At 36.9% G+C, this 11555-nt stretch overlaps 1 protein-coding gene across 1 annotated transcript; it reads left to right on the top strand.

The window, feature by feature from the left end:
* Positions 1-991: 991 nt before the first annotated feature.
* Positions 992-2623, top strand: LOC137036019 (microfibril-associated glycoprotein 4-like). Its single transcript, XM_067409968.1, has 4 exons — positions 992-1113; positions 1459-1555; positions 2039-2206; positions 2361-2623. The coding sequence occupies exons 1-4, from the start codon at positions 1072-1074 to the stop codon at positions 2621-2623; spliced, it is 570 nt and encodes a 189-aa protein (XP_067266069.1). The 5' UTR covers positions 992-1071.
* The last annotated feature ends 8932 nt before the right edge of the window (positions 2624-11555 follow it).

The following is an 11555-nucleotide window of genomic DNA, read 5'->3' as shown; positions in this document are numbered from 1 at the left end:
CTCATTTTTGCAGTTGGTCTGATGATCCCAGCAATGCTGGCATGACTTATTGTGCCTTCTTTTTGCTTTTCCCCTTGATTTCTGCTTGCAGCTATATTTTTAATTATTACTATTTAGCCCTGTTTATGGTATGAGAACCAGAGAGTGTAAAATACATGAATACTACACTTATGTAACACTACCACAAAGTACATCAGTTTGATTTGTCACTGCATGTTTAGTCACCAACATCATGTTAAAAATTTTTGAATGTTTGCATGTCAAAAAGTCATTAGGACCTGGTTGGAACAAACACCTTAAGCTAAGAAAATACAAATTATGATACAAATGATTAAGGATTTTCTTAGCTCTGTTGCTTAAGGGGTCTGTTGCAATCGGTTTCTAGATAAATTACTTTATCATCACTTTCAGATGAAATAAATGTGTTTTTTGTTTCCTCTAAAAATGATAAAGCAGGTTGCCAAAAAAAAAAGGGGGAAAAATAAACAAAAACTTCTCCTTTTATGGCATCTAACCCACGACTGTCCAATAAAGATTTGAAGGTAAGCTTTAGGGGTTTTTTTTGCAAATACAGAGGAGGATCCTGACAGTCGGAGAGATATTTAAAGAAGCATCTCTCGCCTGAACATTCAACAGATTCTCAGTTCATACGGTGAGTTTTATTTTGGGTCATTTTGAAAATGATGCAGGTCTCTGGTCTTTTTTCTTTAATGACAGAATACATGTTCATGTTCAACTAAAGGCGATTTTATTTGTCTGAACTGGATTTCAGGAGCAAATCCCACTGAATCCTCTGAGCTGAACCTCTGAAGAAACTTCTCAAACATGATTGTGAGTTTTTGTGTGTAAGAATGTAAGTAAGATTTAGTCAGACATCAAACATCAGTTGTGTGTCTCTCTCAGGTGTTGCTGTGTTTGTCCGCGGTGTTTCCCGTGTTGATGGGGACTGAAGTGGTCAACTCTAATTGCTTTCTTGCCACTGACTGCTCTGATGTTTATTCAAGTGATAAAACCAGCAGTGGCGTGTACACCGTCTCCTCAATAGATGGACCGGTGCAGATCTACTGTGACATGATCCCCAGCGGAGAAAAACACAGCAAAGGCCACTGGACGGTAAGAGTGTTTTATCTCGAGACCTTATTTCATTAGCAGCGTGAATGATACCATTTGCATATTTTATAGTAACATTGTAAACTATTATCCAAATTGTCACTCATTTGAAAATTGTGCTTTTATTTGTCTTTGTTTATTTTACTTAATTTAATAGTTCCTTAACAGACTGTCACACATTTGGTGATGCTAGGGTCAGAAATGTACATTTGTTGCTAAAGAAAGCTTGTCGACTTAAAAAGTAAAATGCTTTTTTAATGCTTTTTTTCACCCTGAACATCTTAATTTAAAAAGATGAATGATGTGAAAAGATGTGTGAAAATGATGAATGATTTATGAATGTTTCAGGTGATTCTCAGGCGGATGGACGGCGAGGTGAATTTCTTTAGGCCATGGGACAGTTATAAACGGGGTTTTGGTAATAAAGAAGGAGAATACTGGCTGGGTGAGTGTTTTTGTGACGTTTTGGGCAAAAAAAGGAAACAGAGAAAAAGGGGCCGTTTACTTTACACTGTTTTCAACTAAACACTGAAAACTTTTGATGCGTTTTGACCGCTCATGTGCACAACAATGTCGTTTGGGGGCCTGAAAATGCAAACTTTTGAAAATGGTTTCAGCTGTAAAAGTGCTTTTTTTTTTTTTTTTTAAACGACACCATATCATCTCTGTGTAAACTACAAAAATGTGAATTTGTGAAAACAGTGACGTCATGCAAAGTGACATCGCCAACTACTGGCCTGGCAGCAATATAATGTTTTTTTAGTCGTTTCTGCTGATCTGTGTGAACGAGAAAAACACAAAGGAAAAACTTTTCCATTTTTAGTACATTGTTGTTGTGTGAACTTCCCTTAATCTAGACCATAGTATAAATGCAGATTTATTTGGACATTAGTGAGCCTAAACTGGTTTCATTTCATGTTTTCAACAGGTTTAGAGTTTCTTCACCTGCTGACACGCAGGAATCGGTATAAACTGAGAGTAGATCTGGAGGACTTTGATGGGACGAAGGCTTACGCTGTGTACGAGTCCTTCTCTGTGGACTCTGAGGCTGATGGGTACAAACTGCATGTCAGCGGCTTTGTAGATGGAGGAGCAGGTGAAACAATCTACAGATGTTTCATTTTCCAGTTTTAATTGTGTGACTCTAATGATGAATCTACACAAACTGGATTACTATTATTCATTTTATTTATTTTTTTAAGATGTCTAAATGAAAGTGTATCTGTAATGAAAGTTTCTTGTTTCTGCAGGTGACTCTCTGAACGCTAGGCATAATGGAATGAAGTTCTCCACCTTTGACAAAGACCAAGACCTTTATGGCAGTGAAAACTGTGCTTTAAAATGGGGAGGAGGATTTTGGTACAAAGATTGTTATCACACAAACCCCACTGGTCAGTATTTGTGGGGGAAAGATGATGGTAGCACTTTGTATATTGCAGCCAACTGGTACTACTGGAAGAAAAACTATAAATCTCTGAAGACCATCACCATGAAGATCACACGTGTGATGTAGACCAGGGGTTACAAATGCTTCACGGCTGCAGCTTGTGCACATATATCCACAACTATTATGCATTCATGTGCATCTTTCTTAACATATGGTGACCAGCATGTCCCATCAGCTTTCAGTGAGGGAAAATTGCACAAAAAATATGAATAATTTGACATCCTTTTTTCTTTTAAATAAAAATGTGTTGAAACACTTCAAGCTTTTCTACATGCTTTGATTTTGAAGCAATAAAAGTTTATGCTCAAAGCAATACGTTGTTCTGGTGTGTTTTAAGTATTAATCAACTAAATAGTCAATATTCATGTGGGCTTCATATATGAATTAGGAAAATAGTTTATTCAAGGTTTCTGCAGGTTTAATGAAGGTCAGTTTAAGATCTCTTGGAGACCAAGTAAATAAAACCAAACTAACCCACATGGAAAGAATCTATATGTGGATATATGCGCATATATGAAACCTATATGCAGTGTATATGCACATATATGCTGCATATATGCACATATATGATAATATATATGCTGCATATATGCGTATATATACTGCATATATGCTGCATATATGCCGTATATATACTGCATATATGCGTATATATGCCACATATAGGCAAAATTGAGGTGCATATATGTGCATATACAGGAAATATAGGTCTCCTGTATTGCTTCTTCATATAAGCCCTATACATACAAGATATGTCTTCTATATAGCTAATGGCAGGATCTGGTCATTTTGTAGCTCATATCTCATTTTTGACTGTCATACATGATGCCTAGCTCATATTTTCTATTATCAAGGCAAAAACTAAGAATTAACGAAAAAAATTATGCAAGAACTTATGTATGTGCGAACACGTGAATTTGGTATCACATGTAAATGGCATGTTATGGAATTTAACTATGGCAATATATTAACATGATATATTAACTATGATATCTACACGTTTTCCAGAAACATTTACAAGGTCAATTCTTTCTTGTATGAAGATAGTGGAAAAGAAGGAAAATATATGTAACATATATATGTGTATATATATGTGTACATATATGTGTATATATATGTGTACATATGTGTACATATGTGTACATATATGTGTATATATATGTGTACATATGTGTACATATGTGTACATATATGTGTATATATATGTGTACATATGTGTACATATGTGTACATATATGTGTATATATATGTGTGCATATATGTACATATATGTACATATAATATAGGAAAACGGCCAATTTTATATATGTCACATATATTCAAAACCTATATCAAAACCTATATTAAAACATATATGTTTATATAGGTTTTTTCCATGTGGGAAAGGGAACACAATATGTCAATGTGTTCATAAACATAAATGTCTGAGCAAGATATGAGTTGTATTAACAACAGTTTGAAACTGCAACTTCAAACAGATCTCCATTATGTTTTAAATTCATTTTGCAAAAAGCTAGTATATGGAAATAACTTCTACTGCAAAAAGAGTGCTATTCTTCCTCAATATTTTTGTCTTGTTTTCCAGTAAAAATGTCTGAAGTTAGCGGATAATGAGCTGAATCACGGATTCTGACATGGCTCTCTTTTCATACAGATTACATAAACAGAGAATATTTGTTTTCGATTTGACTTACACGATTTAAAACCTGACATTTCAACGTTTTGCAGTGCATGCAACATTTAATGTCATGCCTTTATGAATGTAATACTGTCTACACTTGATTTAAGACCTTTATTACTGTATCTAAAATGATAACGTATGAGGGTAAGCTAGTAACAAATTATTCTAAAATGTAAAACCCTGTTGAAATATATATAGGTGTATTATATATCTGGTTTATCTGGACTGTAACCAGGTATGGACTGATGATTGATGGAACTGAGACTTTTCCCAGTGTTCAGGCCGACTTCTGAGTAGCATGTCAGAGTCAAATTTAGATTTGTAAATGGAAAGATGAATTTCTGTTTTCAAAAATATTTGAGTGAATATTGGAAAAATGTAGTGTTTTTAAATTGGTGCATTTTACTTTATTCAGTTTTACTTCTCATTTGCCATCATAAATTGCACTGCAGTACCTCTGCTGTCTACTGGTAATTTGCTAAAGTTTTCTAACAAAGATACCAGTGATTTGGTTACAAAACGAACCAATTTCTCCTTCTGTGACAGCTGATTCACTGAAAGATACTTAAAGGATTAGTTCACTTTTAAATAAACTTTTGCTGATAATTTACTCACCCCCATGTCATCCAAGATGTCCATGTCTTTCTTTCTTCAGTCGAAAAGAAATGAAGGTTTTTGATGTAAACATTCTAGGATTTTTCTCCATATCATTCATTTCAATGGGCACCAAACGGTTGAAGGTCCAAATGGCAGCTTCAGTGCAGCTTCAAAGGGCTTTAAACGACACCAGACGATGAATAAGGGTCTGATCTAGCGAAACGATTGGTCATTTAAAAAAAAGTTTAAGTTTTATAAGCACAAATGCTGGCCTTGTTCTTTTTACGTCACGTAATACGCAATTACGTTGAAAAGGTCACGGTTGACGTAGGCGTAGCAACCACAGTTTCATTCGCTCAGGATTGTATATAGGAAATCTCTGAAAAGTCACAAATTTCTGTCCTGACAAAAATTTTCCTTTAGGCTTTCTAATATTAAAACACCCAGGATACGCACACCTTTCAAGCGTGAGTTTAAAATATTCTAACTGACCGCCAGAGTGAGTTTTTTTTTTTTTTAAGGCGACCCTTATTTTAGAACGTTTGCCCTTATTGTTTCCATGGCGACACGTGCGTGTCACTAGCGCTGAACGTAGCCACAATAACACTGTATGAGAGATGGATCACTATTATTTTGTTTTTCCTTTTTTATTTAAAATATTCGCAAACTTGCTTACATGTCTTCAACTATATGATATTCCGATTCTCAAATATGTGTGTGTGAGTGAGTGTGTTTTGTCGTTTAAAAAACTTTATAAATGATCTTTATCTTGATCTATAATGCGAGATGGGCGCCGCCATCTTAGTTTGCACTGCAGTTCACAGAGTTCTGTCAGTCTGATTTACAGCAGGTGAATACATCAGTTTCTCCTGAAATATATGCAAGTGGCTGGTGAACTGGAAGAATAAGAGAGTAAACTATATAGTTACTTAGACCCATCATGTGTGTCTGATATGAATAAATGTCGGCAAATTATATTTGAATTCACTGTTTATTGATGCTTCCACTGACGTCTGACATCAGTGTGTATTTTATAAACTCCAAATGTATTGTTTAATGGTGCTTATGCGTATTTAAATGTCTGAAACCTTAAAAGAAACATTATGTGGCTGAAAACACTGCATAGCTGTGATGACAAGAGAGCGCGCGTCCGCTCGCAGCCAGAGCGCGAAAGCACAGTTTGAATCTAGCAGTTATGTGACGTCGCTGAACATTCTAAATCCCATATGTGGAACCGTACGCCCAGGGGCACAGAAATAAACATCCCATATGTGGGAACGATGTACCGCTCAAAGGGTTAAACAATAAACTGACACAAAGACATTTGAATATGTGTATACGATCCTCCTTCCGCACATTTGTAATGTAAACACTGACTCGATACTTCCGCCTACGTCAACCGTGACCTTTTCAACGTAATTGCGTATTACGTGACGTCACGAATGCGCATCGGAGAAAAGAGCAAGGCCAGCATTTGTGCTTATAAAACTTAAACTTTTTTTTTTTTTTTAAATGACCAATCGTTTCGCTAGATAAGACCCTTATTCATCGTCTGGTGTCGTTTAAAGCCCTTTGAAGCTGCACTGAAGCTGCCTTTTGGACCTTCAACCGTTTGGTGCCCATTGAAATGAATAATATGGAGAAAAATCCTAGAATGTTTACATCAAAAACCATTTCTTTTCGACTGAAGAAAGAAAGACATGGACCAGAGTCCTGCACGGGTCCATTTTTGGAGACCCGCACCCGCCCGTACCCGCAAAGTTCAGCACCAGATCCGACCCGTCACCCGTGATAATATCAAAATTAAATCCGCACCCGCCCAGACCCATTAATATTTGGCCCGTTACCCGACCCGTGCCCGCGATAAATCACACATGCTAAAATCACTCCAATTAAAGTGCTTTATTTTTTAAAAGTTAAAGTTCTTAACTTTTAAAAAATTCTTACAATTCTTTAAAGTTAATTTCGTTTTGTATTAATTGTATCTTAATTTTAATCAATATTTCATAAACCAATTGCCTGTATTTAATAAATAAGAAGTAAATATAGCATACATATGGCGGCATTTTAATGCCATTAATGATCGAGCGCACAACTGATGTTTGCGCGCGCAGTAAATCACTTCCGCGAGAGGATAACAGATCTACACGCGAGCAAACGGGAGCCCGCGAGCTCATTTTAAACCCGCGCGCGCGCATGACATCTCCTTTGCGCGCAGATCAAGCCCTCGCGTGCTCGGACAAGATTCGCAGCACGCGCGTCATCATTCCCCACACTCGCGCTCAATTATGGCGACATTTTAATGCCATTAATGACCGAGCGCACAATTGATGCTTGCGCGCGCAGTAAATCACTTCCGCGAGAGGATAACAGATCTGCAAGCGAGGAAACGGGAGCCCGCGAGCTCATTTTAAACCCGCGCGCGCGCATAACATCTCTTCTGCGCGCAGATCAAGCCCTCGCGTGCTCGGACAAGACTCACAGCACGCGCGTCATCATTCCCCACACTCGCGCTCAATCTTCTATTTCGCTCGCGCGAACACTTTTGATTTTTGTCAGTCGTGGGGCGGGACTTTACTTATTTCATTGAAACCTGAAATCTCATTGGTCAACTCAGTTTTTCCGGAAGTCTGTTGTGATTGGACGCATGTTGTAGAGCGATTAGACATGGCTTCATCAACAGACCAGATGAAAGTGAGTAAAACTTTATTTATTTATTGATTGATTGCATTATTATTATATGTCCTTACCAGATACTATATTAACTTGATTTATTATTATTTTTATGTAACTGTAGCTGCTGGGGAAAAATATAACACAAATTATATTTGCTGTAGTTCACCACTACCTCCACTAAACAGTATCTATGTTTAGTGTTATACAGCACAATTTATATCAGTTCTGAGAACTACAGAAATGTAAAAAAGTGTACAATAAATAGTTGTAACCATGATTCTAATGAGTTGTTGTGTAAGCTTTTTGTTATCATTCTTTGTCAGGTTAATATATTGTCAGGTTAATATAGTTTCCATTAAATACAGTATGAAATTGTTTCAGCACTTACACCATTGAAAAGTTACAGTTACAGAACACAGCATGAATGATCATACCCCTCTGAAACCCAATTTAGAAATTAATCTTTATATCTAGGACATTATTTTTAATAATATGTTCAGATGTGGTCAGGTGTACTCATTTATACTGTGTGCTGTACTTACTTTGAATTTAACTGTTACTGATGATGATTACAAAAAAGTTAATGATTAAAGTTACCTTATCATTTGTTAATATCTAATGTTGCTCAGTTGAAGCAAATTTTGTCCCTCTATTCTGCAGCAAATTCTAAAAAGGCATCTTTTGGAGGACCTTCTCTCCAAGTTTGAGAGAGCACTTTTTAGATCTCCCCTTGACCAGGATTACATGGAGTTTGTGTGTCGCCAGCAGCTGTACCTCCTGCAAGCACTGTCAAGACATGTGGAAATACCCCACGAAATCATTCAGGCTCTGCAGGAAGTGTTTGAACTTGTTAAACAACCTCCATATTCCACAGCTCCACATGCAGTGGTGGATTCCTCTGATGGTCTGAGAGGACGTCCAAGGTTTGCAATTGAAAGAGAAGAGTTAGCAGAGATGCTGCAGACAAACCTTCCTGTCCACTACATTGCAAACATGATGGGTGTTTCCACTAGAACCATCTTTAGAAGGATGAACGATTTTGGCCTTTCCATCTCAGAGTTGTATAGCTGCATGACTGATGAGGAGTTAGACAATGTTGTGAGAGCCATAAAGGATGATATGCCTGCTGCTGGTTACAGAATGGTCAGAGGGAGGTTGTTGTCTTTAGGTCTGCGTGTGCAGTGGAAGAGAATAGCTGCCTCAATGCACCGAGTTGATTCAATCGGAATCCTTTCGAGATTGGCCAGCCTGGGATGTGTGGTGAGAAGAACGTACTCCGTTCGAGGGCCCCTTTCTCTTGTGCACATTGACACAAATCACAAATTGATAAGGTATTTCAACAGCTATATATATTATATATATACATACACACATTTAATATAAGAACAGCATTTTGACTTCATTTTCACTTTTGGCTAGTATTTCATAATTTGAAAAAAAAACACAAAAAAACAATTTAGGTTAAAAAGCAAAGCAGTGAAACAATATTTTACTTATAATTATTAATAAATAACTGGTTTCTTAAAGGGTTAGTTCACCCAAAAATAATGCTATTAATTACTCTCCCTCATGTCGTTCTACACCCATAAGACCTTTGTTCATCTTCAGAACACAAATTAAGCTATTTTAGTTGAAATCCAATGGCTCCATGAGGCCTCCATAGGGAGCGATGACATTTCCTCTCTCAAGATCCATTAATGTACTAAAAACATATTTAAATCAGGTCATGTGAGTACAGTGGTTCAATATTAATATTATAAAGTGTCGAGAATATTTTTGGTGTGCCAAAAAAAACAAAATAACTTATTTAGTGATGGTTGATTTCAAAACACTGCTTCAGGAAGATTCGGAGCGTTATCAATCAGTGTATCGAATCATGATTCAGATCTCGTGTCAAACTGCCAACGGCTGAAATCACGTGACTTTGGCTCCAAACAGCAGATTCGATACGCTGATTCATAACGCTCCGAAGCTTCCTGAAGCAGTGTTTTGAAATCTGCCATCACTAAATAAGTCATTATTTTGTTTTTTTGGAGCTCCAAAAATATTCTTGTCACTTTATAATATTAAAGTTGAACCACTGTACTCATATATATATATTGAACCGATTTAAATATGTTTCTAGTACCTTTATGGATCTTGAGAGAGGAAATGTCATTGCTGGCTATGCAGGCCTCACTGAGCCATCAGATTTCATCAAAAATATCTTAATTTGTGTTCTGAAGATTAACGAAGGTCTTATGTGTGTGGAACAACATGAGGGTGAGTGATAAATGACAGAATTTTAATTTTTGGGTGAACTAACCCTTTAAGTGACATTGAAAAGCTACCTACAGATTACTAAAGTTTCATTGAACTTCTTTTCATTTTACAAGTTTTTAGACAATTGTACTTTACCTTTGATTGTGGACGCTTTTACCTGATATGAAACTTCCTCGGTCAGTGCCTCTTGAGGAAAACATGAACCTGGCTATCTGTACATTCTCCACTCCTTGGTCTCCCCTGACCCTGATTTAAAAAATAAAAATAAAAAAAATTTTACTTTATAATTTTTCAAATAATATTTTATATTTCTTTTATCTTGTAAATAGATACAACATCGTAATATTTGGTGGTGTCGATGGTTATTCCAGGAGGGTATGTTTACAGTTTATGTTTCTATAAAAACACAAATTTGAGTGTTACTAGTAATCTGCTGTTAAGATCAGTCCAGTCATTATGATGTCTATAAAAAATAATTCATGTTTATTAAAAAGTAGCCTGTAATACATTAAATTCCAATGTACATTACATTTCCTCCTACCTATATTTACTTACTCTTTGTTCCTTTGTGTTTACAGGTCATGTACTTGAATGCGGCAAATAATAACCATGCATCGACAGCATACCACTTCTTCTCAGAAGCAACCCAAACATTTGGCTTACCATCAAGGTGAGTATAGTAAAGAAAAAGCAATAGAATTTTATGTCTGAAACTTTGATTTTTTTTATTTTTATTTTTTAAATCAGGGTCAGGGGAGACCAAGGAGTGGAGAATGTACAGATAGCCAGGTTCATGTTTTCCTCAAGAGGCACTGACCGAGGAAGTTTCATATCCGGTAAAAGCGTCCACAATCAAAGGTAAAGTACAATTGTCTAAAAACTTGTAAAATGAAAAGAAGTTCAATGAAACTTTAGTATCTGTAGGTAGCTTTTAAATGTCACTTAAGTAACCAATTATTTATTTATTAATAATAAGTAAAATATTATTTCACTGCATTGCTTTTCAACCTGATTTTTTTTGGGGGGGGGGGGGGGGGTTCAATTTTTATTGTTTCTAATAGGATTGAGCGCCTCTGGCGGGATGTCAGAATCATGGTCACCAACAAGTACTCAGACATGCTGCACTCCCTGGAGGCAGAAGGATTGCTTGATATATCAGTGGTTGAGGACCTTTTCAGTGTGCACTACACTTTTCTCCCAAGACTTCAGGCAGACTTGGACACATTTTCAGAAGCCTGGAATCATCATCCACTCTCCTCAGAGGGCAATCGAAGTCCCGAGCAGCTGTGGCAGATTGGAATGATGCACACAAATAATGACCGATCTGAGAGATACGAGGTATGGTAATGCCGTCTTAGTCAGTAGCCCTTCACTGCAGAACACACGAGATCCAGGGAGTTGAGACAGATCGGTTTAAGGCATATTTAAAGTGTGAGGATTTGGATCTAGATTCAGGGGGTGGAAACAGGTCGGTTTAGGGATACGTAAAGTGGGAGGAGTTGGACCAACCCCACCCCCCAAATCTTGTGTTCTGCAGTACGGACCATCTCCTCTTTGTTATTCTGTCAGCACACTGCTGTTCATGTAATAAGTTAATTCCTAACTATTTAACCACTAAACCTTCAGGACATCGAAGAGCCAGATCTAGACTGGGACGTAGCAGCTACTTACGATGCCTGTGAAGATCTCGGAGTTGTTGTTCCAGAATTTGAATGTCCTTTGAGTGCAGATGGATTGAGGGCTCTTGAACATCTGCTGAATTCAACTGGTCCTAATATCCCT

This window comes from Chanodichthys erythropterus, chromosome 1 (assembly GCF_024489055.1).
Source record: "Chanodichthys erythropterus isolate Z2021 chromosome 1, ASM2448905v1, whole genome shotgun sequence".
Classification (NCBI taxonomy): Eukaryota; Metazoa; Chordata; class Actinopteri; order Cypriniformes; family Xenocyprididae; genus Chanodichthys; species Chanodichthys erythropterus.
The sequence above is the reverse complement of the archived record's forward strand: the minus strand, read 5'-3'. Positions and strand labels throughout refer to the sequence as shown.

Excerpts from the sequence above, each read along its gene's own strand:
- LOC137036019 (XM_067409968.1), top strand. The coding sequence starts at position 1,072 with ATGATCCCCAGCGGAGAAAAACACAGCAAAGGCCACTGGACG. Across the intron at positions 1,114-1,458 it reads ACAGCAAAGGCCACTGGACG|GTGATTCTCAGGCGGATGGA; the intron begins GTAAGAGTGTTT and ends TGAATGTTTCAG. Across the intron at positions 2,207-2,360 it reads CTTTGTAGATGGAGGAGCAG|GTGACTCTCTGAACGCTAGG; the intron begins GTGAAACAATCT and ends TTGTTTCTGCAG.